The following is a 24,560-nucleotide window of genomic DNA, read 5'->3' on the forward strand; positions in this document are numbered from 1 at the left end:
TGGTAGAGAGTTTGCCTAGCATGCATGAAGGCCTGAGTTTGATTCCTCAGTACTACATAAACAGAAAAGGCCAGAAGTGGTGCTGTGGCTCTAGTGCTAGAGTACTAGCCTTGAGCAAAAGAAGCTGAGGGACATTGCCTAGGCCCTGAAATCAAGCCCCAGGACTGGCAAAAAAACAAAAACACCAAAAAAACCCCCAAAACAAACCTAACCCAAAACAAAACACCCTACAATTTTGTAACTCCATTTAATTGAATTTTTATGATTTTGGTTATTAATAATATAATTTTATTGAAAGTTATGATTTTCTGATTATTTTAAACGTGAAGAGGATACTATTAAATAATGTACTTTCTCTTAAATATTTGTGCATTTATCACAGCGGTTGTCACATCACTCATTGATGTATAATTTTATAGTGATCATATGAAGCAGCGTTGATTAAAGATTTTATTTTTATTTATTTATTTTTTTATGGTCTGTTGTGGGGCTTGAACTCTGGGCCTGGGCACTGTACCTCAGCTCTTCAGCTCAAGGCTACTACTTTAGCCACAGCACCACTTAGGGTTTTTTCCTGCTTATATGGTACTGAGAAATCATACCCAGTGCCTCATGCATACAAGACAAGCACTCTACCACTGAGCCATCTTCCCAGCCCCTAAAGATTTATTTTTCCTTTTTCTAATTCTCTAACTGTATTCATAGAAGTCATCAAATAAAAGGAAAACCACCAGGTATCAGTGGTTCATACCTGTTACCGTAGTTACTTAGGGAGGCCGAAATTCAGAGGACTGAGGTTTGAAGCTAGGTTAAGCAGAAAAGAACATGAGTCTTTATATCTAAAATAACCAGCTAAAAAGGCTAGGCTGGAGGTATGGATCTGTGGATCAAGTGATAGAGCACCAGCCAATCAAGCAAGCAAGCTGAACAAGCATGAGGCCTTAAATTTAATCCATGGTACTGACAGAAAAACCAGACAAGAGCACAAAGTATTTCTTAACCTTTGATGTATGTCAGAATCACCTACCAAACTTTATTTTTTAAAATAAATGTATGTTCACATACCCAAATATATGATATTCTCATTTGAAGCAAGACTTGAAGGAAAAAAGTTAACACAATGTTTAACATTTTGATTATTACAGAGCTATGAACATAATACATGAGGAAAAACTAAAAAGATGAAATGAGCATTTGAATATGTAATGCTTAATAGTTTAGAGTCAGTTAAATAGCCCTTTATCTGATGTATTGATAATGTACATGCATTAGTGTTATGAAAACCTATAGTTACAATACTGTGTAAGTTCAAGAGATAATACAGATAGCATTATTTGGAGAGGCTTTATAGATGAAGAGGGTTTAAGCCAGGTTTTAAATAATAATATGAAGATAATACTGAAATTTATAAGGAGTTTACAGTTTACAAGGCCTTTTTTTTTCCTACAATGGTCTAGTGGCATGGTTAGGTAAATTGGATGGGAGATAAAACAAATGTGAGACTGGGAAGGATGGGTCATGGTTGCTAGAGATCCTAAAGAAACTTAAAACACATTTTGCAGCTGCAGTTCATTAATCCATGAAAATATTTAATTTGAGGTAAGGAAGTAGTCTGTTCCCTTTTTTAGTGGTTTTAGAATTTTAAACCCAAGCATGTGAATGAATATATTATAATTTTCAGAGTCAAGATAAAGGATGTAGCTGGAACTTTGCAGAAGGATGAAGAAGGAATTCTTTTTGAACCAGTAGATTTTTGAATTTGTAATACATAGAAAATGACTGTAATAGACACAATTTGAATTCAGAAAGGATTCTAAGGCAGAGATGATAGATTGATAGGGACAAAATAAAGACAGATAACTGATTCATTCTGTGAGTATTTATTTGGAATATTTATTTTTATTTTGAACCAACTTTTACACTAATCATAGGAAATACAAAAATGAAACATTGCAGCCAAATATTTAGGAATTCAAAGTGAAAGAATGGGAGCATACACTGATAGTTATAAAAGAAAGAGCCTTTTAGAGAAATGTGTATTATCTTTGATGGGAATAATAGAATTTAACTGTATCTCAGATCAGGGGTCATAAAATACAAGTAGAGGAACCTGCAGAATAGAAACGTCTGACAAATAATAGATCAGTAAGAAAGTAATTGGATAAAATGGTAGTAACATATCCAAATCTAAGGCCTGCAATACTGTAAGCAATTAAGCAAGGTTGGTTATACAGTATAGAAAAATGCTAAGGGGCATGATACAGTATTCCTCTCTTTAATTTGTAACCATGCACAGAGAACATAATATATAAATATATAATCTTTTTGACATCAGTGAAAGCTTGTGCCATTAAAAAAAAGCTTGTATAATTTTCAGTAATTTCCAATAGGCTCATTTTTCTGGTACTTTATTAGATTTTATGTTTAGATTACAATTGACCTCTTCGTGTGTGCGATATTTTCCCTTTTATTTGAATAAATATTACTTTGCAGGGGATAGGGGTAAAGTAAGAGTAATTGGTCTAATATGCCTAGGTTTGATCCCTGGCATTAAAATAATATTACTTAATAAAGTAACAGTATATCATTGTAAGTTTCATAGTCTTTAAAAAATAATTTCGTTATTTCTTAACATGGAAAATTGATTTGTCTGTTTAAAATGACCTGTTAACCCTTCCGCCAAACAATGGGAGTAGTGTCTTAAATAAAGTAAGCATGGACTTTTAGGAAATGGTAATTATGTTTTATGATGCTTAGGAAGCATTTTGTATTGTTGCTATGTCTTGTCACACTTGGAAATAAGTAGAAGCTCAAATACTAGCTATTCCAGATGATTCTTATTTTCAAAAGAAAGACACATAAATAAAAGGGTTAAACAAAGCTCCTAGAAAATTGTACATTGGAATGCTATGTACTTAAAGCTTGCCTTTCAAGGTTTCATCTAAAAAATATAAAGCAGTTCAGTTATTTTTATAGAGATATTAATAATATTTTTCCTTTTACAGGTTGAAGAAGAAGGCTTGCAAATTTGTGTTGAAATATGTGGGTGTGCCCTACAACTTGACCTTCATGATGATCCTAAAACTAAATGTCTAATTTATAAAACAATTGCACATTTTTTGCCAAATGATTTAGAGATCCTCAGGATTTGTGCACTGTCAATATTTTTCCTTGAGCGCTCCTTAGAAGCTTACCATACTGTTGAAGAACTCTATAAACGTCCAGATGAAGAATATAATGAAGGCACAAGTTGTGTGCAAAATCGTGTTCGTTTTGAATTACTTCCAATTTTGAAAAAGGGATTGTTTTTTGATCCTGAATTTTGGAACTTTGTCATGATTAAGAAAAACTGTGTGGCATTACTGAATGATAAATCAGCAGTCAAATTTCTAAATGAAAGTACACTGGAAAATTCTACAGGTATTCTAAAAAGGACAGTGGAACATCAAGGTTTAGGTGAAGGGCTTGACTCTCTTAGAGAACAGAACACTGGAGAGATTGAGCCTGATGGTATATCTGGAGGGCCGCCTAAAGATCATATTAATATAAAGAAAAACCTTACAGCTCTTAATACTTCCAAAGTAGATCATAATGTCCCAAGGCATCGGTGTATGTTATGTAACAAGGAATTTCTTGGTGGCCACATAGTAAGGCATGCCCAGGCTCATCAGAAAAAAGGCAGTTTTTCATGTGTAATATGTGGTAGGAAATTTAGAAACAGAGGACTTATGCAAAAACATTTAAAGAATCATGTTAAGAAAATACAGAGACAGCAAATTACTGCAGCTCATGATCAGGAAATTACTGCTTTGGAAGAAATAAATGGTTCCAGTTCTTCCATTACATTTGAGAATGGGAATTTGAATAAGGATATGGAAATAGAGACTCTGTCTACTTCCAGTGATGGAAACAAAGCAGTCATCTCTGAACACGTGGCTGAGTTAACTCAAATTCCCACAGATGTACCAAAAGATGTAACTGAAAATATTATTGAAAATGGTAGTCCTAATTCTTTAAATAACCTCTCAGAATCTTTACCTCAATGTGAGAATGACTATGAGGATGAAGAAAATGAAATTGATTATGAAGAAGACGATTATGACCTGAACCCAGAAACTTCAGTACTTCATAAAATAAATGGAACTGTGTGCCATCCGAAAGATGTGTATGCTACAGATCAAGAAGGAAACTTTAAGTGTCCTGCTCTTGGCTGTGTCAGAATCTTTAAAAGAATTGGATTTCTAAATACACATGCAAGGACTACACATCCAACAGATTTAAATGTACGACAAACAGTAATGAAGTGGAGCAAAGGAAAATGCAAATTTTGCCAAAGGCAATTTGAAGATTCCCAACATTTCATAGATCACCTTAATAGACACAGCTATCCAAATGTGTACTTTTGTTTGCATTTTAATTGCAATGAGTCCTTTAAGCTGCCATTCCAGTTGGCCCAACATACAAAAAGTCACAGGATATTTCAAGCTCAGTGTAGTTTTCCAGAATGCCATGAGCTTTTTGAAGATCTTCCTTTGCTCTATGAACATGAAGCTCAGCACTATTTAAGTAAAACACCAGAATCATCTGTACAACCAAGTGAAGCAATTATTTTGGATGTTTGTACAGACTCAAATTCTATTCATCAGGAAAAAGACTCATCTAGTAAAGATAAACCAACTAATAGTCTACCAGTTTCTACTAGCAAATCAAGGAAATATTCTACAGAACCAAAGACATGTATAGATAACATGGAAAAGAAAACAGACAGTTTAGTTCAGAATGGAAATGAACATTCTGATTACACTGTTTCAAATACAAGCTTGACAGACCAAAAGATGCCTGACATACAGCCAAATTCTGAAAACAATGACTTAATAAATGGACATAGTGAAATAGAGCAAGCAGATCCTGCTTTGAAAACTGATACAAGCAGAATCAGGACAGAAAATGGTTCTGTTTTACCCAATGTTGTACCACAAGACCACAATCCTCTGCCAGTATCTCAGGCATCATCCAAACCAAATCCTACAAGTGAACATACTTCGTATGGCTTAATTTTAACAAAGCCGTATGTCAGACCACTGCCTCCCAGTTACCTTGATGAACGGTACCTTAGTATGCCAAAACGCAGAAAATTTCTGAATGATAGAGTAGATGCCTGTTCTGATTCAGATAGTCTTTATAAAAAATCAGCAAAAAGATTAAGATGTGGCAAATGCCTGACCACCTACTGTAATGCAGAAGCGCTTGAGGCTCACCTTGCACAAGAGAAATGTCAGACACTCTTTGGATTTGATTCAGATGATGAAAGTAAGTCTTATGTGTTCTGTGTTTATATCTGTAAAAACAGAAAATAGATTTTCCTGGGATTAAAAAAGTTAGCATCTGTATAGCACTACTTTACACCTTCATATTATTCACTAGGAGGCAATATTCCTATTTCTGCTTTTATAAACACTAAAATTCATAATTAATTTGCATATACATAGCCTATGAATTTGTGGAAGCCAAAACCTAAGCACATTTAAGTTTTTCATATTTTCTGCCACTCTACAGAGCCTTTGCCACATTAATAAAAGTTCTAGCGTCAACGTTTTGTGAGTGTGTCAGTCCTGGGGCTTGAACTCTAGGCATAGGCTCTGTCCTTGAGCTTCTTTTGCCCAAGCCTAGCACTTTCCTGCCTGGGCTGGCTTGGACCACAGCCCTCAGATCTCAGCCTCTTGAGTAGCTAGCATTACAGGTGTGAGCCATTAGTGCCTTGCTAGAATCAGATTTTTATGGAGCTTTTTTAAACTGTATGTCAGAATATAAACCAACTGAAACTGAGTCTCTGTTATAAAGATAAAACTAAAGGAACTAGAAAAGAATTCAATAAATGAGAAGCTAAAGAAGATCTTTTCTACTAATACTTTTTTGTGAGAAAGTGTAATTGGAATCAAACTAGAATTCTAGTTGAACATACACAATATTTGCATTAACATGTGTATTTTATTTTACAGGTGCCTGATAAAAATGTCTCAACAAGATCTGTCGATCAAGTAGTAGTGTTTTTTTTTTTTCTGTTTGCTTTTTGTAAAGAAAGTACTACAAGAAATTACATCATCAGTTTGCTGTTTCCCTGATGGCCTTAATTTTAGAGTGATCTTGGATTACTAAAGATAAAGCACATTTTCTAGAATGAACTTGAAGAGGAGATGTGCTGGCTTAGACTCCAAAAGGGTTATTATAAAACTTCCAAAGTACCAGTTATTCAGAATAACCACATTTGTTTTTAAGTTTATGGTGATTAATACCAGCATGTTGTTTTGCTTCTGTGAAAGTCTGTTCTGGCAAATAGAAAAACCAGCTATGGCCTTATGAAAAGTAAAAGTTAACTCATGAAATAAGAGGTGAAGTGGAAAGCTGGTTTACAATAATAAACAATGTAAAGTATTATGCAAATGGAACTTGTTTTCTTATCATGAACAATCAGATTATCCTCCCTGCTGGTCAAACACGTTTTAAGGAATCATTACTGTTTGGTTTGTGGTATAATTTAGAAACTGATACGCAGAAACAAAACTTAACACCATATTCTCTATGTTAAAGATGGTAACTTGTTTCTAAATGATAAATTAGTGAATAGCATGCCAGCATTGAAAATTTTAAAGCAGACAAAAACCAGTGCTTTGCTTAAGTTCCTGAGAGAAACTTACAACTTCAGCTTTTTAATGCAAATTAATTATACTTTGTCAATTACAAAATAATTATACAGTGTCAATTAGGAAAGTACTACCATTAAATTTGGGGAGATACAAAAGAATCTTAGGACCATTTAAACTCTACTGTTGAAGGCAAACACTGAATTGCAAATGAAAATGGTGAAAGCACACTGGGATATTTCTATTTGTTTGTAGTATAGGACATAATTTGATAATTCATAATAAGGTCCTTTAGACATTAGCGTGAGTTATCTATTTATAGTCCTATGAAAATAATTGGCTTCAAATATGTCAGATAAGAATCAGGTTCAGAATTCATTCATTTTATTCAGCTAAGAAAGTTAATTCCAAAGTAAGCCATACTAATGTATTTTTATTCATTAGTGATGGATTTGGTCTGAATAGTAATTTTTATATATAAGGAAGTATTTACGCCAAAATTTGCACAGCAGGAACACATTAAGATATATTAATGCATTGTTTTCCTTGGTAACCAGTAATTTTCCTAAGGATGATTTTAACATAATAGATTAAAACAATGAATGTTTTATAATTTTTTTAAACATCCTCTTGATGTTTCTTCCTATTTGTCCATGTTAAAAGGAGGATGTTTACCGGAATCCTTTTACCTAATAGTATGTTGATCTCAGTCAGGGATAAAAAGGAGAAAATTGTAAAGGCAAATTTCTTAAAAGAGACATTCTAATATATAAACTTAACCAAATATTTCAGTTATTCCAATGGATAAAGTTTTGTTCAAAGCAGATAATCTCACTAGACCCTACAATTATAAATTTTAGGAATATTAGAGCTTCATAAATGAAGTAATGGAAAGTCAGACATTTCTTCCATGGTGGCATCCACATTTCATTAGTTTCTATGTCATTGTGTGTCAGACAGCTTAAAGTGTTTTCTCATTTTTATTATCATGGGCATTCACTACTATGCAATGAGGATCATAAATCCATTCCAGTCAAATTATGTTTGTTTTCTTATGTAGCCTACATTAGGCTGTGAAACTTATGTGTAGTTAACAAATACAATTCATAATCTAGTTTTTAAATCTGTTCTTCAAAATCAGCTAAAATAAGTTTTCCATACTTCCTCGTACTAAAAATGTAATTAATGACTTTTCAGTTGACTCTACAAGTATATCTTGTAATAAAAAGTCTGGAAATTGGTTGATTTGGACAATGAAGTTTTTTGAAATGTAATTTTTGCTTTGTACACCATCTAAAACCTTAACATTTTGTCACATTTTAACTTGCTATTTACATGAATCTCTGTCCACAAACTTAACTTGTTTTGAAGTTGAGGTTTGTATCTCTAATTTTTGTGTGGCTGGGAGAAAATTTTCAGAAAGACACATTAAATTAGTTTACATATTGTGAAGAAATGTCATATAAAATTCCTTTTTGCGTCATGATTTTTACTTCTTTATTAAGTAATTCTCAAATACTGGCTACTGAAAGAATGTGAATGTTTTCTTATGCCTATCTTCTAAAATATAAACCTTTGTGGGTGCAAAAACTTCCAGCAGTCCTCATTTGGGATATAGAAGAAAAAGATGCTCTTCAGATTTTTTTGTTTTTCTTTCTTTCTGTTGTGAGGATATGTTTATCCCTTACATGGACCAAGTTTCAAATCTTTGTTTTAAAATAAAAATTTCATTAAAAAATTAATATTCTGCTATGTATCAGTGAAGTCAAGCAAACAGCAAATCTGACCTTTTGCTGCTTAAATATTGTAGACAATGTTGAAAAGGGGATCTCCATGGACAAAGACACTGGTACTTTGGGCTTTAGCCATATTCATTTTTTTAAAAAATTATACAATGCATATATAATTTATATAATTGAACTTGTGATTCCTTTCAAATAACACTGAAGGTTTGGCCATACTCCTTTCATGTTTGGATTAATACTGTTGTATGAATGAAAACTTAAAAGGGATGATAGTGTTTTTTTTTCTTTAATTTATTTTATACTGTAAAACATCTTTTCAGAATGAGTAAATGCTGCATATGCATTTTGGAATTGTTAATATGTGAAAGATATTACAGATTCAGCAAGAAAGGAAATTTGTGCTTCCTTGTTGAACATTAAATTATTTACTTCGCATTTTATAAAAGTACAAATTAAAACTGAGCCATTGAACTGCAATAAATCAACAATAGCGTCTCATTTCAAGAAAATTTTGTACTGTACATAGATTTGTTCAATAAAACATTGTCCTTGTTGATAATGCAAGTGTTCAGTTTTATGGAGTACACTGTTTTCAAAGGAATTAGGCTTACTTAGGTACATGTTGAATAAATTTCTTGTTCCACCTCATAAAAGAATGGGTATTTTAGTTAATGTCATTACCATATTCAGATTACCAAATGATCTTTTTAACACTAGAAAAATCTAGCATCAATAACCATTTGGACACAAAACTACAAAAGGAAACAGTGGATAGACTTGTCTGTATTTGATACACCTCAAAGATAAAAGTGCTTCTGGTGGAACTTAAAAAAACAAGAAGTGATGCCATTTAAAAATATTAGGTATGTGTAGGTTAGGATGTCCAGGTGTTAAATCATAGCGACTCTGAGGCTGAGCAGGAGGACTGCTTGAGCAGGAGTTCAAGGCTAGCCTGGGCAACCTGTAGGTAGACCTCACTTAAAACAGGGAAAGAGGATGCAGTCAGTACCATGCCTGAGACCCTAGTGGCAAATTCCAAACTTAAGGTAAATCATGATGAATATTTCTAATACAAGTAATCAAATAGGGAAATGTTTTAAGTCAATCAACAGTTTGTTCCTGAAAGTAATGTGCTTGAACATAACACTCCTCTTTATTCATTGACAAAGGAAAATCCTCTATACTATTAGCAACTGAAAAACTTTGTAACCAAAAGAAAAAAAAATGAAGCTTTAGGTAGCACTACTAAGTGAAACAATGAGATAAAAGTGATCTGAACATACTACAAAAATGCTTTAGAAATACAGTTACTGAAGCATTCAAGCAAGATCTAAAATGATTATTGGTCATAGATAAGATGTGATCCATTTTTAGAAAAGTTAATATTAAACTGTTTAGGCAAGCTACTGGAATTTAGGTAACTTGCCATTTTCCTTGTCTTGAATTCTGGTAGGGATGCTAATGAGTGTGATTTTCATGTTACTGTAACAACAGTATTTGACACTGGATCATGTATTTTAAAAGGTTTATTTGGCTCACAATTCTCTGGTGGCTGCAAAGTCCAAATTGCATGTTGCCACCCTCTAGCTGCATTACTACATGGTGGAAAAGGACCCACTGTTCAAGCAAGGAATCAAAGGCAGGGGAGTGGCCTGGCTTTTATAAAAGCCAACCTAATCCTTTGAAAAACAACTCAGCCTGATGATTTGATAATTTCTTAATGGATCTACTATGTCATCATATTGGAGACTAAGCTCCTAGCACATGAATGGGGGTGGGGGCACATAAACTATATCCATACCAAGGTATTTACACTAATTTCAAGAAGCAATGGATAACAAAGAAGTTCACATATATCATCAAGATTTTAAAATCAATATACTATTACATCAATTTTTTAAAAAGACTTAATGCATATTGATGAGTAATGCACACTGACAAGGGAATTAATTTTTAAGACTCCCACTGAAGACTAATTCCAGTCAGACAGCAAATCATTATTCATCAATTCAAAAACTGATGGATATACATCAGTATGTACATAAACACGTTTGTGTAAATGTGTGTATATGTGTAAAAATTATCACAAGTACCATGGCTGGGAAATTCTGTTTTAGATCAGTCTTACCTACAGCTCTAACCACAAAGCAAATTTTCTCTGATCAAGCTGCTTCAGCTTCCTAGTGTCTTTCCTATGTGTCAAGAACCTATTTTTGCTTCTTCCTAGAATACTCTTCCTGATTTATATTCTTTCTTGGTTCACATTCTCACTTTTTTCTGACCTTTCATTCACTTTGAAAAGCCCTTGCTTTTCTTGATTTAATTTTCTTGCCCCATTTTCTTGATTTAACTTTTGTTGCAACATGTTCATTAAGATGTCCATGAAAATATATGTGCTAATGGACTTAGATTGGTCCCTGCTAAAAAGAACAATGACAACTATGTGTGTAATACACATATAATATATGATATATTTACATGTAATATATTAATATATAATATGTTAATATGGTATATAATATATAACAATAATATACAATCATTATATATATATAAATATAAAATGAAGCAATGTATGGGTGCCAGTGCCTCATGTCTATAATCTTAGTTATTTTGGAGACTTAAGATTGTGGGGATTGTAGTCCAAGTTCAGCTGGGCAGAGAAAAGCTCAGAAGACCATTTCTCAACAAAAAGCTGGATGTAATGGCCAGCTACTCAGGAGCCTAACACAGCATACCTAGGCAGAAAGCAAGACCCTGTCTCAAAACTAATTAGCAAAAGCAGGGCACCGATGGCTCATGCCTGTATTCTAGCTATAGGAGGCTGAGATCTGAGGTTCACAGTGTGAAGACATCTTGGGCAGCAAGGTCTGTGAGACTCGTCTCCAATAAACCACTCAAAAACAGGAAGTGGAGCTGTAGCCCAAAGTGGTAGAGTCCTAGCCTTGAGCAAAAGAGCTCAGGGACAGTGACCATGCCCTAAGTTCAAGTCTTAAAATGGACCAAAAAACAAAGGAAAAAGGTGTAGCTCAGGGGTGTCTGCTTAGGTGAGACCCTAAATTCACACCCCACACCTGCCAAAAAAAAAAAGAAGAAAGAAGACAAAGTTAGGCATTATTTGCATGTATTCCCATACTTACACATACTTAGTATTATCTCTTGCAAAATTCCTAAAAACTTCTCGAGGGACAGTAAGTACCATTTATCAGAATCTTTAATACCTACCATAATAAGTATTCATTATACTTAATATAAATGAATTAGAATCTGTTGTATAAATGGCATCCTACATACATCCATTAATAATTTAATCATAGTTTGGAGGCCTTAGAGACTTTATCTACAGTATATTTTATAAATGGTATTTAGCTGGCAAATTTTAAAATGCTAAATTTGTTCATCTGGATCTACAGGTACATTTCATTTACTGCATGCGAACATGCAGGAGACCTTCACCTGCTCTTCAGATGTGCCCCAGGTCACACCCTTTCCAACATACAACTTTATGGACCATTACTCACTATCAGTAATTTCTTTCATTCTTCAAGAATGTTCTACTTCCCTAAAACCCTATCAAAACAAATTCAAGGTCTGGGAATGTGGCTTAGTGGTAGAGTGATAGAGTGCTCACATGCACAGAGCCTGGGTTCGATTCCTAGGTACCACATACACAGAAAAAGCCAGAAGTGACACTGTGGCTCAAGTGGTAGAGTGCTAGCCTTGAGCAAAAAGAAGCTCAAGAACAGTGCCCAGGCTCTGAGCTCAAGCCAAGGATGGGCACAAAAAAAAAAAAAAATCAAGACCTGAAACTTAGAACTCTTTCTACAAGGGACTTCTCTTTCCAGGACACAAGGTCCTTCTTCACTAAGCAATTCTCCTCCTTTTTCTGTAACTTCATATTCCTTTGCAAAGAATTTCCTTTCCATCTTCTGGTTCTCTCTCAAACGGGGAATACTGCTGTTACCTTTGAGTCTTCTGTATCACATCTGTGGCCACATCCCTTGGGAATGTTCATGTTTATTACAATATGGAAATAACACTGGCATGCTAGAAGCCTCTCTATTCCTCCTTGCCTTCTCCACAATCATACTACTCTTGGTAATTAAGAATCATTACTATTCATTTTATTGTAATTTCTCATTTCCTTATTTCTTAAGTATAAATGATAATACAACATTACCTTAAGCTATCAAGGCTGTTGTATTACTGGCCTTGCACACATACAGTACAAAAGAAATTATCATGCTTCCTTCCTGTGCCCACAATCCTGGGCTGAGGGTTGGTTACATAAAGTTTTCTGATTAACTCCCTTAATTTTACTTGCATATCCAGAGACCTATTTTTCAGAAAGTGTAATTACAAACTCAGGACTGTATCTCAGTAAAGGCTAACCTTATTTCATGGCATATCCCACTGCAACCCTCCTTTTCTCTACAATCTTAAAACTCAGCCCTTTCAATTATAGGATTACCTTTTACTGAAAACTGTAATCAAATTCTTTACCTAAATCCTTCTGTGAAGATGGGATAAGGCTACAAATCTGACTTCCATCTCTTCCATTGTTACAATTACATGGGCAAGGTCATGAGTGCATTTCTTATCAAGCATTGATTAAAATACTGTAATTTTTATATCTACCTAACCACGTGAATGAAATCGATTCCTGTCATAAATACAGAGGTTGTTTCTTCCTGTCATTTCTTAATCTGTCCTCCTCATCTTCTCCAGTTTATTCATGGGGTTATAATCTTCATTGCCAACTGTTAATTTGTGAACAAGGGGCTAACCACACCTTTGATTCCAAATGCCAGTTAGCATTTGAAACTCTGTCAGAAGCTTGGTCTGCTTGCCTTATCACCCAGAAAAAAAAATTAAAGACTCCTCCTCCGAGATTATATCAACATTATCTTCCATATTCACCAACCAGCAGTGTTTTTTCCTTGAAGATCAACAGTCTTCTTTTACATACTTACATACATCTGCACCTTAGTTATCATGCCAATCATCAAAAGTACTGAGCTATCAGTACTCAGTTTCCTGGTAAATCTTTTTCACACCCCTTACAGGCAGAAGCCCTAAGATCTCATAAGTACCATGATTCTCATTTTAGCAGAGCACGAATTTCTTTCTCGTGTATATGGATTGCTGTCACAGAAATAGCAATATGACTCCTACCCTGGATCGGGATCCCCCAGTAATATATGAGGCGGGAATTTCTACGAGAGCCTAGAAAAGTGTGGGATTAAAAAAAAAAAAGGCTTAGGAGTTAAGCCCAGAGGCCCAGTGACTGACGTTCTAATATCCAGGCAATTGGGTTTCCATAACTCCCCAACCCCAACCCGGGAACGGTGCCGCCCTTGCCCAAGGCTGAACGGCAAAGAATGCCAGAGACAGGAGGCGTCCGATCCAAGGCCGGCAGCGAGGCACGGGGGGTGACGATCTCTTTGTCAGATTTCCGCCGCATAAGCTTAAGCAAGAAGTTATTTTAATGCAGGTAACTTAAGAACACCAAACTACCAGCTCACCTAACTCAGGAGGTGGCCACCAAGGATCTTTTCAAGCGCTCCCGGGAGCCGGGCCGGTGGGCGGGGAAGAGTCGCAGCCATTGGCCCGCCCCGCGGCATCATGGGAGTCCTTCCGCGGCCCAGTACTTCCGGCTTCCGTGAACTTGCGCAGTACTCGCAGGGAGCTCTTTGGAAGGAAGGACTGCTGCTGCTGCTGCTGCTGCTGCTGAATTCGGAGGTTCTTTGTGTACACAGCTCCCAGGTGGAGCGTCGAAGCTCTGTGTGTAAATGCAGCACACACTTTAGCTGAGATATTTGCTTCAAGATGACCCCGGAACCATAAGTCGGCAGCACCGGGTTTCCTCCCGGACCTCCTTTAACGACTCCTTCCGCCAAAGAGCCTGGAATACTCAGGAGCTCCTTTGGCGGGGGGCGAACGACGGGAAGGGCACTTCCGGTGTCTGTTGCCTAGGCGCCGGCCCGGCGGGCCTTCCGGGCGACCTTATTGGTGTCGTCCTCTCGCCCCCCCCTCCTCCCCGGGGGTCGAGATGTCGGGGCTCAGCCGCTTAGAGATGGAGGGCTGTCGCAGCATGCTGGGCCTACTGGACAACGAGGAGATCCAGGCCCTGTGCGACACCGTCACCAACCGCCTGGTGCAGCCTGCGGACCGCCAAGGTAAGGGCTGACTTCGCTCCGCGGGCGGCGCCCCGCCCGGCCCTCCCCGAGCCCCGAGCTGAGGGTCGGGGGTGGATGTGGCGTCGGGTGTCTGGAGTGCGGGCTCCCACTGGGTCCCCTGCCCCGCTTGGGCGGAATCCCGGGCCGTGCCAGTCACCGCGGCCGCTGGGCGGTTCTGGAATCCCGGCGCCGGCCCGGGCGCCCGGGGGAGGTGGGGGAGCCGCCGGGGCGCGGGTTCCAGGCTTTCTTCATTAAGCGGCAGGGGGGAAGTTCGCTGGTTCGAAGATTCCGAGAGCGTCAGTCTTTTTTTTTTTTTTTTTTTTTTTGCGATTTCCATTCAACCCCGTTTTCTTCCCCTAATACTTTGTGTGGATCGGGTGAAGAGGAAGAAGGCTAACGACTCTGAGTCAGCTTGCGGTTCAAGTCCCCGCTCCGTAGCCCTACGGGTTCACACATCTCTCTTAAGTTTCTGTTTCCCCGATACTAATTTCCGTCCCACTTACCTGCTCAGAAGGAGACTCCCCCAGTGCCTGCTCACGTGACACCTCCGAACTGACTCTCAGCCCCAGTTCTCACGGTCCATCTAATGTGACCCATGTGAGTGCCCCAAAAATTTTGTTTCAGTTCCGCCGCTCATGCGCTGCTGCTGCCTCCATTCCCACTAGGAGTAGCCGGGCAGGCCTGTCGCCCAACACAGCCTTGAGCCCAGATCGCTTACTCGCCCCTCATTTCTTTTTTTCTTGTTTTTGTTTTTTATATTTTTTTATTGTAAAGATACTGTACAGAGGGGTTACAGTTACATGAGCAAAATAATGAGTACATTTCTTATCAATCATTGTTGCCTCCTCTTTTTTTTTTCCCCTACCATCCCTTACTTACCTCCCACCTCCACGACTAAATTGTAGTTCATTTTTCAACAGTGGCTTGTGCATCTCATTGTTACAATGGGTCCACCTGTATCCCTATTTAAGCATGTTGTTTTTTCCCTTCCCCTCCCCAAATTAGAGAAATGTATATACAAGATGCAGGGCACCGACATCAAATACAGTGAAAACAGGGGTTATACCCTGCGGGAGGAACATACAAAGAAACAAAAATATCACGTGGTACATTATAAATATGTTAGAAACAATAGTAAGAAAGAAAAAGAATATTTGTATCCCTATCTTGGGGTTCATTTTGCTTACCATCATCTTATCTGTTCATATGTACATCGCTTTTGATCTTTTCTGCTTGTCCTAGATGTATACTAGTTATTGCCAATAAGGGAAACCATGGGACCTATGTTTCTTTGGGCCTGTCTTACTTCACATAATATAATTTTTCCAAGTCTCTCCATTTCCTAACAAATGGGACGATGTCATTCTTTCTGATGGAGGGTTAGAATTCCATTGTATGTATGTGTGTGTGTGTATATGTGTGTGTGTGTGTGTGTGTGTGGCATTTCTTGATCCATTCATCTACTGAGGTCACCCCTCATTTTTGCAAACTGGTGGCTCGGCTGTTTTCAAGCTTGGGGGAATTCACAGACACTTTTAGATCAGTCTCCTAGCTAAAAACTGCAACACACACACACACACACACACACACACACACACACACTATTGGCTCAGGCCTGTAATCCTAGACACACACACACACACACACACACACTTTTTTCTGCTGGGCGCTATTGGCTCAGGCCTGTAATCCTAGATACTCTGGAGGCTGAGATGGTGAATGCCACTGTTTGAAGCCAACTGGTGCAGGAAAGTCCTTGAGACTCTTCTATTAACCACCAGAAAACCCGAAGTGGTACTGTGGCTCAAAATGGTAGAGTGCTAACCTTGAGCAAAAAAGAGCTCAGGGAACAGTGCCCAGTCCCTGAGTGCAAGCCCCACGACCAACAGAAAAGCACATTTTTTTTTGGAGGCCAAGATTTTTCCAAGATGATTTTGTTGTTCCAGAAATTGGTTAATTTCAGAATGGAATACACATTATGAGGTGAGTAGATTTCAAGTCATTTGGAACATTTAATGATGAACATTAATGGGAGCCATTCCTATAAACTTTGGGTTGGGAGGGATAGGGGAGAATGTTAAAATGTTTCTATCAAAATGTTTTGTACTTATAAACTGATTTGTTGAATAGCAACTACACTTTTGTGCACCTACTTATAAAAATATAATTTAAAAAGAAACTCAGATTGAAAATCATTTTAGGCTAATATAGTTCTTAAGCATATCTGTGTTTTCCATGGTAATTGCCCTTCTTAAGACCATGGCTAATGTAAATTTAAAATTATGATAGATAAAAATACTGGATTTTTTTTTTTTTGGTCGGTCCTGGGGCTTGAACTCTGGGCTTGGGTGCTGCCCCTGCGCTCTTCAGCTCAAGGCCTGCACTCAGAGCCACAGTGCCACTTCCGATTTTTTTGGTGCTTAATTGGAGATTAGAGTCTCAGTCACGGTCCTTTCTGGGCTGGCTTTGAACCTGTATCTTCAGATCTCTGTGTCCTGAGTAGCTAGGATTACAGGTGTGCGCCATTGGTGCCCTGCTAAAATGCTGGATTTAAGTAGAAGTGAATAAGCAAATAAAGAGAAAAATATTTCCCAATAAAAATTTGTTTAAAAAATTTAAGGGAAGATTTCTCAGAAAAATAGGCATATAAAAACAAAACCTCTTTAAAAAGCAGTGAAGTACAAACCAAAATACTAGGTGTCTTTTTCTTGGTACCAAGAAAAAGTTCACATGTTGGCCATCACATAGCTCTTCTTGTCGGTTCGGGGGCTTGAACTCGGGGCCTGAGTGCTGTCCTCAGCTCTTCAGCTCTAGGCTAGCACTTTACTACTTGAGCCACAATGCCACTTCCGGTTTTCCGAGTGGGTTTTTTGGAAGATCAAAGTCTCATGGAGCTTCCTGACCAGGCTGGCTTTGAACCTCTGTCCTCAGATCTCAGCCTCCTAAATAGCTAGGATTATAAGGCGGGAGCCACTGACGCCTGACACCATCACATAACTTTTTGACAACTAATGGATGGGATATAAATTAGAGCTACCAACCTGAAAAACAAGCTTGACATTACCTCATATAGTGACAAATCTTACGTATAATGGTAGACTAGGGCTAGACAATTGTGTTAGTTTTGCTTTGCTATGACTGAAATGCCTAAGAGAACAACTTAGAAAAAGAAAGACTGATTTTATCTTATGGTTTCTGAGGGTTCAGTCTCGATGCTGGGCAGACGATCATGACTGCAGAAGCTCAGGGAGAAGGTGTTTTCTCCTTATGATGGGAATCAGTGGCATAAGAATAAGTTTTAATGGGAGCATAAGAATAAGTTTTAAAGCTGGAAGGAACACATTTCCAATGACCTACTTCTCCCATTAGTCACCACCTCTCTGTTTCTAGTAGCATTTACAGCTGGAGGACCACAGCTAACTAACTGAACCTGTGGGAATCTTTGCATATGCAAACCTCAACGGGGATTTTGTTCAAAAAAATATTCTGAATGACTAGTTTTGGAGAAGGCACAAAATTCTGCATTACTCATAAGCTCTTAAGGGATGCTTCTCTTACTGATTCCTTTGTGTACTGGGAAATACATATGAGACTGTTCTAACTAGCAATAGTAAGTCTTTAAATAAGTAGGTACCTTGGAGTTCTATAGTTCTATAACTATAGTATGACTGAAAATGAATTAACTAGAGCTACATATATCCAATACTTTAGTCTCAAACAAAGCTAATTACAGAAGACTGTGTACACACACACACACACACACACACACACACACACACACACACACACACACACACACACACACACACAAATGGGTAGAATTTATATATCATTTGTTTTTCTTGGTGCCAGTCCTGGGGTTCAAACTTACAGCCTGGTTGCTATCCTGAACATTTTTTTTGCTCAAGACTAGCATGCTACTTTCTGCCTGAAACCCAGCTCTACTACCATCATTTAATTAATTGAAGATAATTAATTAATTGATGATAAGAGTCTCTAGGCTTTTCTGCCTGAGCTGGCTTTGAACTCTGATACTCAGAAGTCAGCCTCCTGAGTAGCTAAGATTACAATCAAGAGCCACTAGCACCTGTCTATGAAACATTTTCAAAATGTCATAGTATACATATTTTTAAGGATACATACTTATTCTATACAGTATAAGAAATGTAAGTCTAGAATAGTAGCTGCTCTGTGAGATAGGTGAAAAAATGAGCACTCGGTGAAGTGGGAGCCTCAAAGATACTAGTAATGACCTTATCTTCAAACCTCTAGGAGTACTTTTAAAGCAGTATTTTCACTGCCATTTTTGTAGACATCATCAGAAATGTTGTTTGATTTGTGTTTTAGGTGCATTTGCTTTATGTGCCAGGATTGAGTTTGAATTTGGGACTTCAAGCTTAACAGGCAACTGCTATAATACTTGAATGCTTTTTTTTTTCCCATTCTTTTAAAAGTGAAAAGTATCTTATTTTTTGCCACTTCCTAGAAATTAATTGTTCATACCTCATGTTCCTCAATTTTCTTATATGTTAAATAAAGAGATTGGAATGGCAGTGCTATAATTCTATGATTCTTAGGGATGTATGAGTTTAGACCTTTTGGTCTTAGTAGAAAATATAATTTTTTGTTCATACTTTCAAATAATTCATTTAAAAGAATGTGCTAGAATTTTACTATTTAGTAGAAGTGCAAGAAAAAGAATTTTTTTCAAGTAACAAGTAAGACCATAAAGGAAAATCTGACAATCCACTTCCTGCTTTTAAATAACGAATACAAGCTTTAATGCTGTTCAGTAGAACGTGGGCTGATATTTGACAAATTTTTTAAGTGCCTCATGATGTTGAATTAATCATTGTAATTTTGTTCTTAGATGCTATTCATGCAATATTAGTATATAGCCAAAGTGTAGAAGAACTTCTGAAGCGTAGAAAAGTCCATCGAGAAGTCATTTTTAAGTACTTGGCAACACAGGGGCTTATTATACCCCCGAATACTGAAAAACACAATCTTATTCAGCATGCAAAGGAATACTGGAAAAGGCAATCACAGCTGAAACTGAAGGAAGCACCAGAGTTAGCTACAAAGACTGAGGATATTCAACTCTTTCAACAGGTAAATTTGATTTTGTAGTTATATTCTGAACCTTTGATCTGTCTGAAACTGCAAATAATATAGATCTGAGTGTATGTGGTTCAAAAATACGTATTTTCAACTTATTTTACATCCTTTGTATCCTAAAGAAAGACCAATAAGAGACAAAAGATTTCTGACATTTAGTGATGTGTAAAATTGTTTTAATGTTTTCATTGTAAAGATACTGTACAGAGGGGTTACATAAGTTACATGAGTAAGGTTCATTTTCAACATAGTATCTTGTATGTCTCATTGTTATAATGGGTCAACCTGTATCCTTGTTTCAGCATTTTGTTATTTCCCTTCCTTTCCCTTCCCCAAATCAAAAAATGTATACACAAGATCCAGGGCACCAGAATATTCAAGAAAGATTTTTTTTTCCATTATCAAATGAAGACTGTTTTAGAGATTAAACTATAAAATCATTTATTTATGCCAGTATTATGCTTTGAATTGAGGGCCTCATGCTTACTCATCTTTTTTGGTTGGTACTCTTGCCACTTGAGCCAATCACCCAATCCATCCTTTTGGTAATTAATTAGAGATGGAAACTCTTGGCTACTTCTTCCTGGGCTAGCTTTGAACTAGCTTCTTGAGTAGGTAGGATTACAGGTATTAGCCATTGGCACATGTTTGGATCATTTCATTTTGTTATATAACAATTTTTTTCACTTAAAGTCCTCCCCCCATACACTCACTCCCCCCACCTCTTGAAATAGCTTGGAATCTAGATAATTACTTTGCTTTCACATTAGAAAGGATCTTCTAAGGCTTTTAAAAAATTATTATGCTAAAAAGAGAATTCACTTTGAAACCATAAGGATGCTATTTCAAGTTAATGTCTATACTAGGTGAACTTTGGCAAATAATGATTTGACCTTTCTGAGCCTTATTTCCTTTATAAAATGACTGTTATAGGGCTAAGGGGGTATAGCTTAGAGGTAGATTTTTGTGTGCATGCAGGCTGTGGGTTTAGCTTCCGTGTCATAGGCTCATTGTGAACATAGGAAGTGTGTGTAAGTGTAATGCACTGATATATTCAATATGAAGTCCTCAGTAAACATAAGCTCTTATTATCTAAATGTGATACGTGTTCCATAATACTCAGATCGCTATTAGGTATGGTTTTATAGAGACAGTCTCTTTGAAAAAAAAAGAAATGAGAGCATAAAATCCATCCCAGTCATAGAAAATGAATTGATGCTCATTTCAATCTATTTAAGGGAAGGTAAAAATTCTATCAACTTTATTGGCATGTAATTTAACTCAGGTAGTGTGCTTGAAATACAATGTTTGAAAATTTTAACAGGTAGAATGTGTGTGGTTTTGAAATCACAAGAGAAACTTACACCAATGAATCCTTTCTTACTGTTTTATAATTGCTTTTTAGGAGAGTATATTTCAACTTTGGTTGAAATATATATCTGGAAATATATACTTTGGAAAGCTAGGCTGGAAAATTGGGAGTTTTCAGGCCAGCCTGGGCTAAATAGTGATATTCTATATCAGGGAAAAAATGTTGAAGAGACTCAAGACTGCTCAATGATAGCAGTAGCACATGCAAAGCCCTGGGTTTGGACAATAGGAGAAAAAGAAAAAGAGTTTACCTACTAGTTTATTCTTGGGCTTAAGTGAACTTGGTACTTTGGCCTCCTGAATAACTGGAACTTGAGGGCATCATTTCACATACCCAGTAACAGGTCTGAGTTAGCTTTCAAATTAAGTTCCTGCCCTGTGTCCCTGTTTACAGGAATCTGTTAAATTTCGATTTCCCTGATGCTGTATTGCTTTCCTGGTGTGATATACAAATTCCCACCCCAGTTCCAACAGTCTCATTACACTCCTTGTCGGAATATGACTCTACCCGCAAATTCCATGTAATTACAGTCCATGTAATGTGACCCATGTGACTACCCATGTGACTGCCCCCTAAAATTTTGTTTAAATTCAGCCCACACCTGTCCATGGCTGCTGCCTCCATTCCTGCCTGGAGCAGCCCCACAGGTCTGCCCCCCAGTAAAACTTGCCAATCATTTCTTGCACCCAGGAGCAAGTTAAACTTATGTAGCTGAACTTCAAGCTACATAACTTGAAAGATTCTAAACTAAAATGATTTTCTTACTTTGCAAAACATTTTCCTATGCCTGTTCAGTTCAGTGATTTGAGTTTGCAGGTATTCGGATTCCCTTTTCTGGAATCTGTACATTAGAAACTTGACATGTAGCAGGTAGACAGAAAAGTAGATTTTAGTTAAGCCTTAGCTTTATTTTTTGTTTGTTTTTAATCAGCAGGGAAAAGAAGATAAAAAAGCTGAGAAAGTCGATTTTCGCCGCCTTGGAGAAGAATTCTGTCAATGGTTTTTTGAACTTCTTAATTCTCAGAATCCTTTTCTGGGACCACCTCAAGATGAATGGGGGCCACAGCACTTCTGGCATGATGTAAAGCTTAGGTTTCATTATAATACCTCAGAACAAAATGTGATAGACTACCATGGAGCAGAACTTGTGAGCCTTCGTTTGCTGTCACTAGTAAAAGAAGAATTCCTTTTTCTCAATCCCAACCTAGAGTCCCATGGACTGAAGTGTGCTTCTTCACCCCATGGGTTAGTTATGGTGGGAGTTGCAGGGACTGTTCACCGAGGAAACAGTTGTCTGGGAATTTTTGAACAAATTTTTGGACTCATCCGGTGCCCTTTTGTGGAGAATACTTGGAAAATCAAATTTATCAACCTAAGAATTGTTGGGGAAAGTTCCATTGCTCCTGGAACAGTACTGAAACCAGCAGTTACATTTGAACAGAGTGATCTGGAGGCCTTTTATAATGTTATTTCTTTGTGTGGTAACAATGAAGGAAGAGTTAATATAAGGCAGCCTTTGGAAAGTGGGACTGGAGACCAGTCTTTGGGTGGTGGAAATGAGTCATTAGTGAGCAAAAGAGAACTGAGTTTGCCTAACCCTGTAAAACACTGAGCACTGTATGTCAGCTTAGTAAATCTCTACAGAACCTCTTCCAAGTGCTGCATCAGTAATTTCGTGATTTCAGATGTAAGGAATGACAGTTAAATGCCTTTCTGTACTGCCATGTTATATGAATACTTGCCCCTTTCTATCTGAGTTACACAAATGTTTTGAGAACTTAATTGCAGTTCACCTAATAAATCCCACTTTAGATGTTGTAGCTAACTGTGTGCCTTACAAATCAGGTAATATTTTCATTTTACTTAGTGAATATTATCTATACCTTCCATATAGCAAACAATTGACAGTGTTAAAATCTTAAAGGACATTTTACAAATGCATCTCATGATATTGTTTAAAAGATAAAATAACTTAATAGTTTAGAGATGTTTGATGTAAACCCAGTGTTTTCATTTTAGAAAATTCTTTTTACATTGTTAAGTACAAAACTTCACAAGGGGAGAAAAATTTACTACCTCTGTAAATATTTGGAAAACAGCTTCGGTCCAAAAAAGTGTCTGTTATAATCTTCAACATTTTGGCAATAATAAATACTGCTCCCAAGACAGAACTTAGTCTTACCTACATTTTAGCTAATAGTTTTATAAGAGAATTTATTGTAACACCAGAAAAAGGGAATACACTATTGATAATTTAAAGGTGTGCGCAATTTTTAGTTTTATTTTTCCCTTGATAGATTTGGCATTGATTATTCTCCTATTCAAAAAACAACATAAAACCCAAATCCAAATTTAACATACACATATTTTCTCTGTGTACATATACTCCACATCCTAACATAAATCTTTTTTGAACTTTTTCACCTTTTATTTGTGTTACTAGGTTTTAGATAAAAAAATTGAGTTGCCAGATTAATGACATAGTTGCTTTGAAGTTTATTTCCTGCCACCAGCATCTGTTTGCTTGTTCAGGATTTAATTAGGAATTTCAGTTTATAAAAGAACCATTTGACCAAAAATTCAACTGGAAAATGTGATCATATATTGTACATATTAAGTTTTTATTTTTAATTTTGCTTCTGGTCACCTAGGATAGATATTGGAAGCAGAAGAAAATAGTCATACTTTTTTTTTTTCAATGGCATACCTTTTTTTTGAGGGTATAACCTAAAATAAGAACTTAATAAAGGAGGGAAATTCATTTTTGTGTGTGAGAATACTGCATGGTTTAGATTTAATTAAGAGTTTTCTTGTTTGGCTGGGTGCTGGTGGCTCACGCCTGTAATCCTGGCTACTCAGGAGGCTGAGATCTGAGAATGATGGTTCAAAGCCAAGCCGAGCAGGAAAGTCCGTGAGACTATCTCCAATAAACCACCAGAAAACAGGAAGTGGTACTGTAGTTCAAGTGGTAGAGTGCTCACCTTGAGCTGAAGAGCACAAGGACAGCGGCCAGAGTTCAAGCCCCACAACCGCAGCAAAAAAAAAAAAAAAAAAAATGTTTTTTCTTGTTTGGGAGTAAATTTATAGGTATTTAATCAAAGCAAATTTACTATTGCTATTTATACTATCAATATAATACAAATGGATATAAGAAGAGAGCAGTTAACTTGTCATAGTGGCTCACAACTATAACCCCAGCTAACCTGGGGTAGTAACAGGAGGATCTTGGTTCTGTGCCATATCTGGCATCTGGCACACTGGACATATTGATGCCTATCTGTAATCCCAGCTGTATAGGAGTCAGCGGTAGGAAGATTGGACTCTGAAACTGTTGTCTTTTGATAAAATCATGACACTGGACTAAATAACTAGAGCAAGAAAATGTCCTGGGTTTCTGGCTGAAGTAGTATCTTCCAAGAAATTGAAGCTTTGGGTTCAAATGTCAATATAGTCAAAAGAAGCAAAAGAGGAACATGCATTTTTCATAATTCCATTACTTTCATAG

General features: G+C 36.9%; 2 protein-coding genes across 2 annotated transcripts in view; both read left to right on the forward strand.

Annotated features, from left to right (window-relative positions):
• Positions 1 to 8,945, forward strand: part of Znf654 (zinc finger protein 654) — a 38,592-nt gene extending 29,647 nt beyond the window's left edge. The window contains exons 8-9 of the mRNA XM_013024145.1: positions 3,006 to 5,310; positions 6,000 to 8,945. Coding sequence (XP_012879599.1) covers positions 3,006 to 5,310; positions 6,000 to 6,007 — 2,313 coding nt within the window. The 3' untranslated portion in view covers positions 6,008 to 8,945. The remainder of the gene's footprint in view (positions 1 to 3,005; positions 5,311 to 5,999) is intronic.
• Positions 8,946 to 14,032: 5,087 nt separating this feature from the next.
• Positions 14,033 to 23,223, forward strand: LOC105991506 (chromosome unknown open reading frame, human C3orf38). The gene is made up of 3 exons (XM_013024146.1): positions 14,033 to 14,565; positions 19,436 to 19,677; positions 21,987 to 23,223. The coding sequence occupies exons 1-3, from the start codon at positions 14,439 to 14,441 to the stop codon at positions 22,665 to 22,667; spliced, it is 1,050 nt and encodes a 349-aa protein (XP_012879600.1). The 5' UTR covers positions 14,033 to 14,438; the 3' UTR covers positions 22,668 to 23,223.
• Positions 23,224 to 24,560: the final 1,337 nt, after the last annotated feature.

The sequence above is a fragment of the Dipodomys ordii genome, unplaced genomic scaffold, assembly GCF_000151885.1.
Source record: "Dipodomys ordii isolate 6190 unplaced genomic scaffold, Dord_2.0 Scaffold73, whole genome shotgun sequence".
Taxonomy (NCBI): domain Eukaryota; kingdom Metazoa; phylum Chordata; class Mammalia; order Rodentia; family Heteromyidae; genus Dipodomys; species Dipodomys ordii.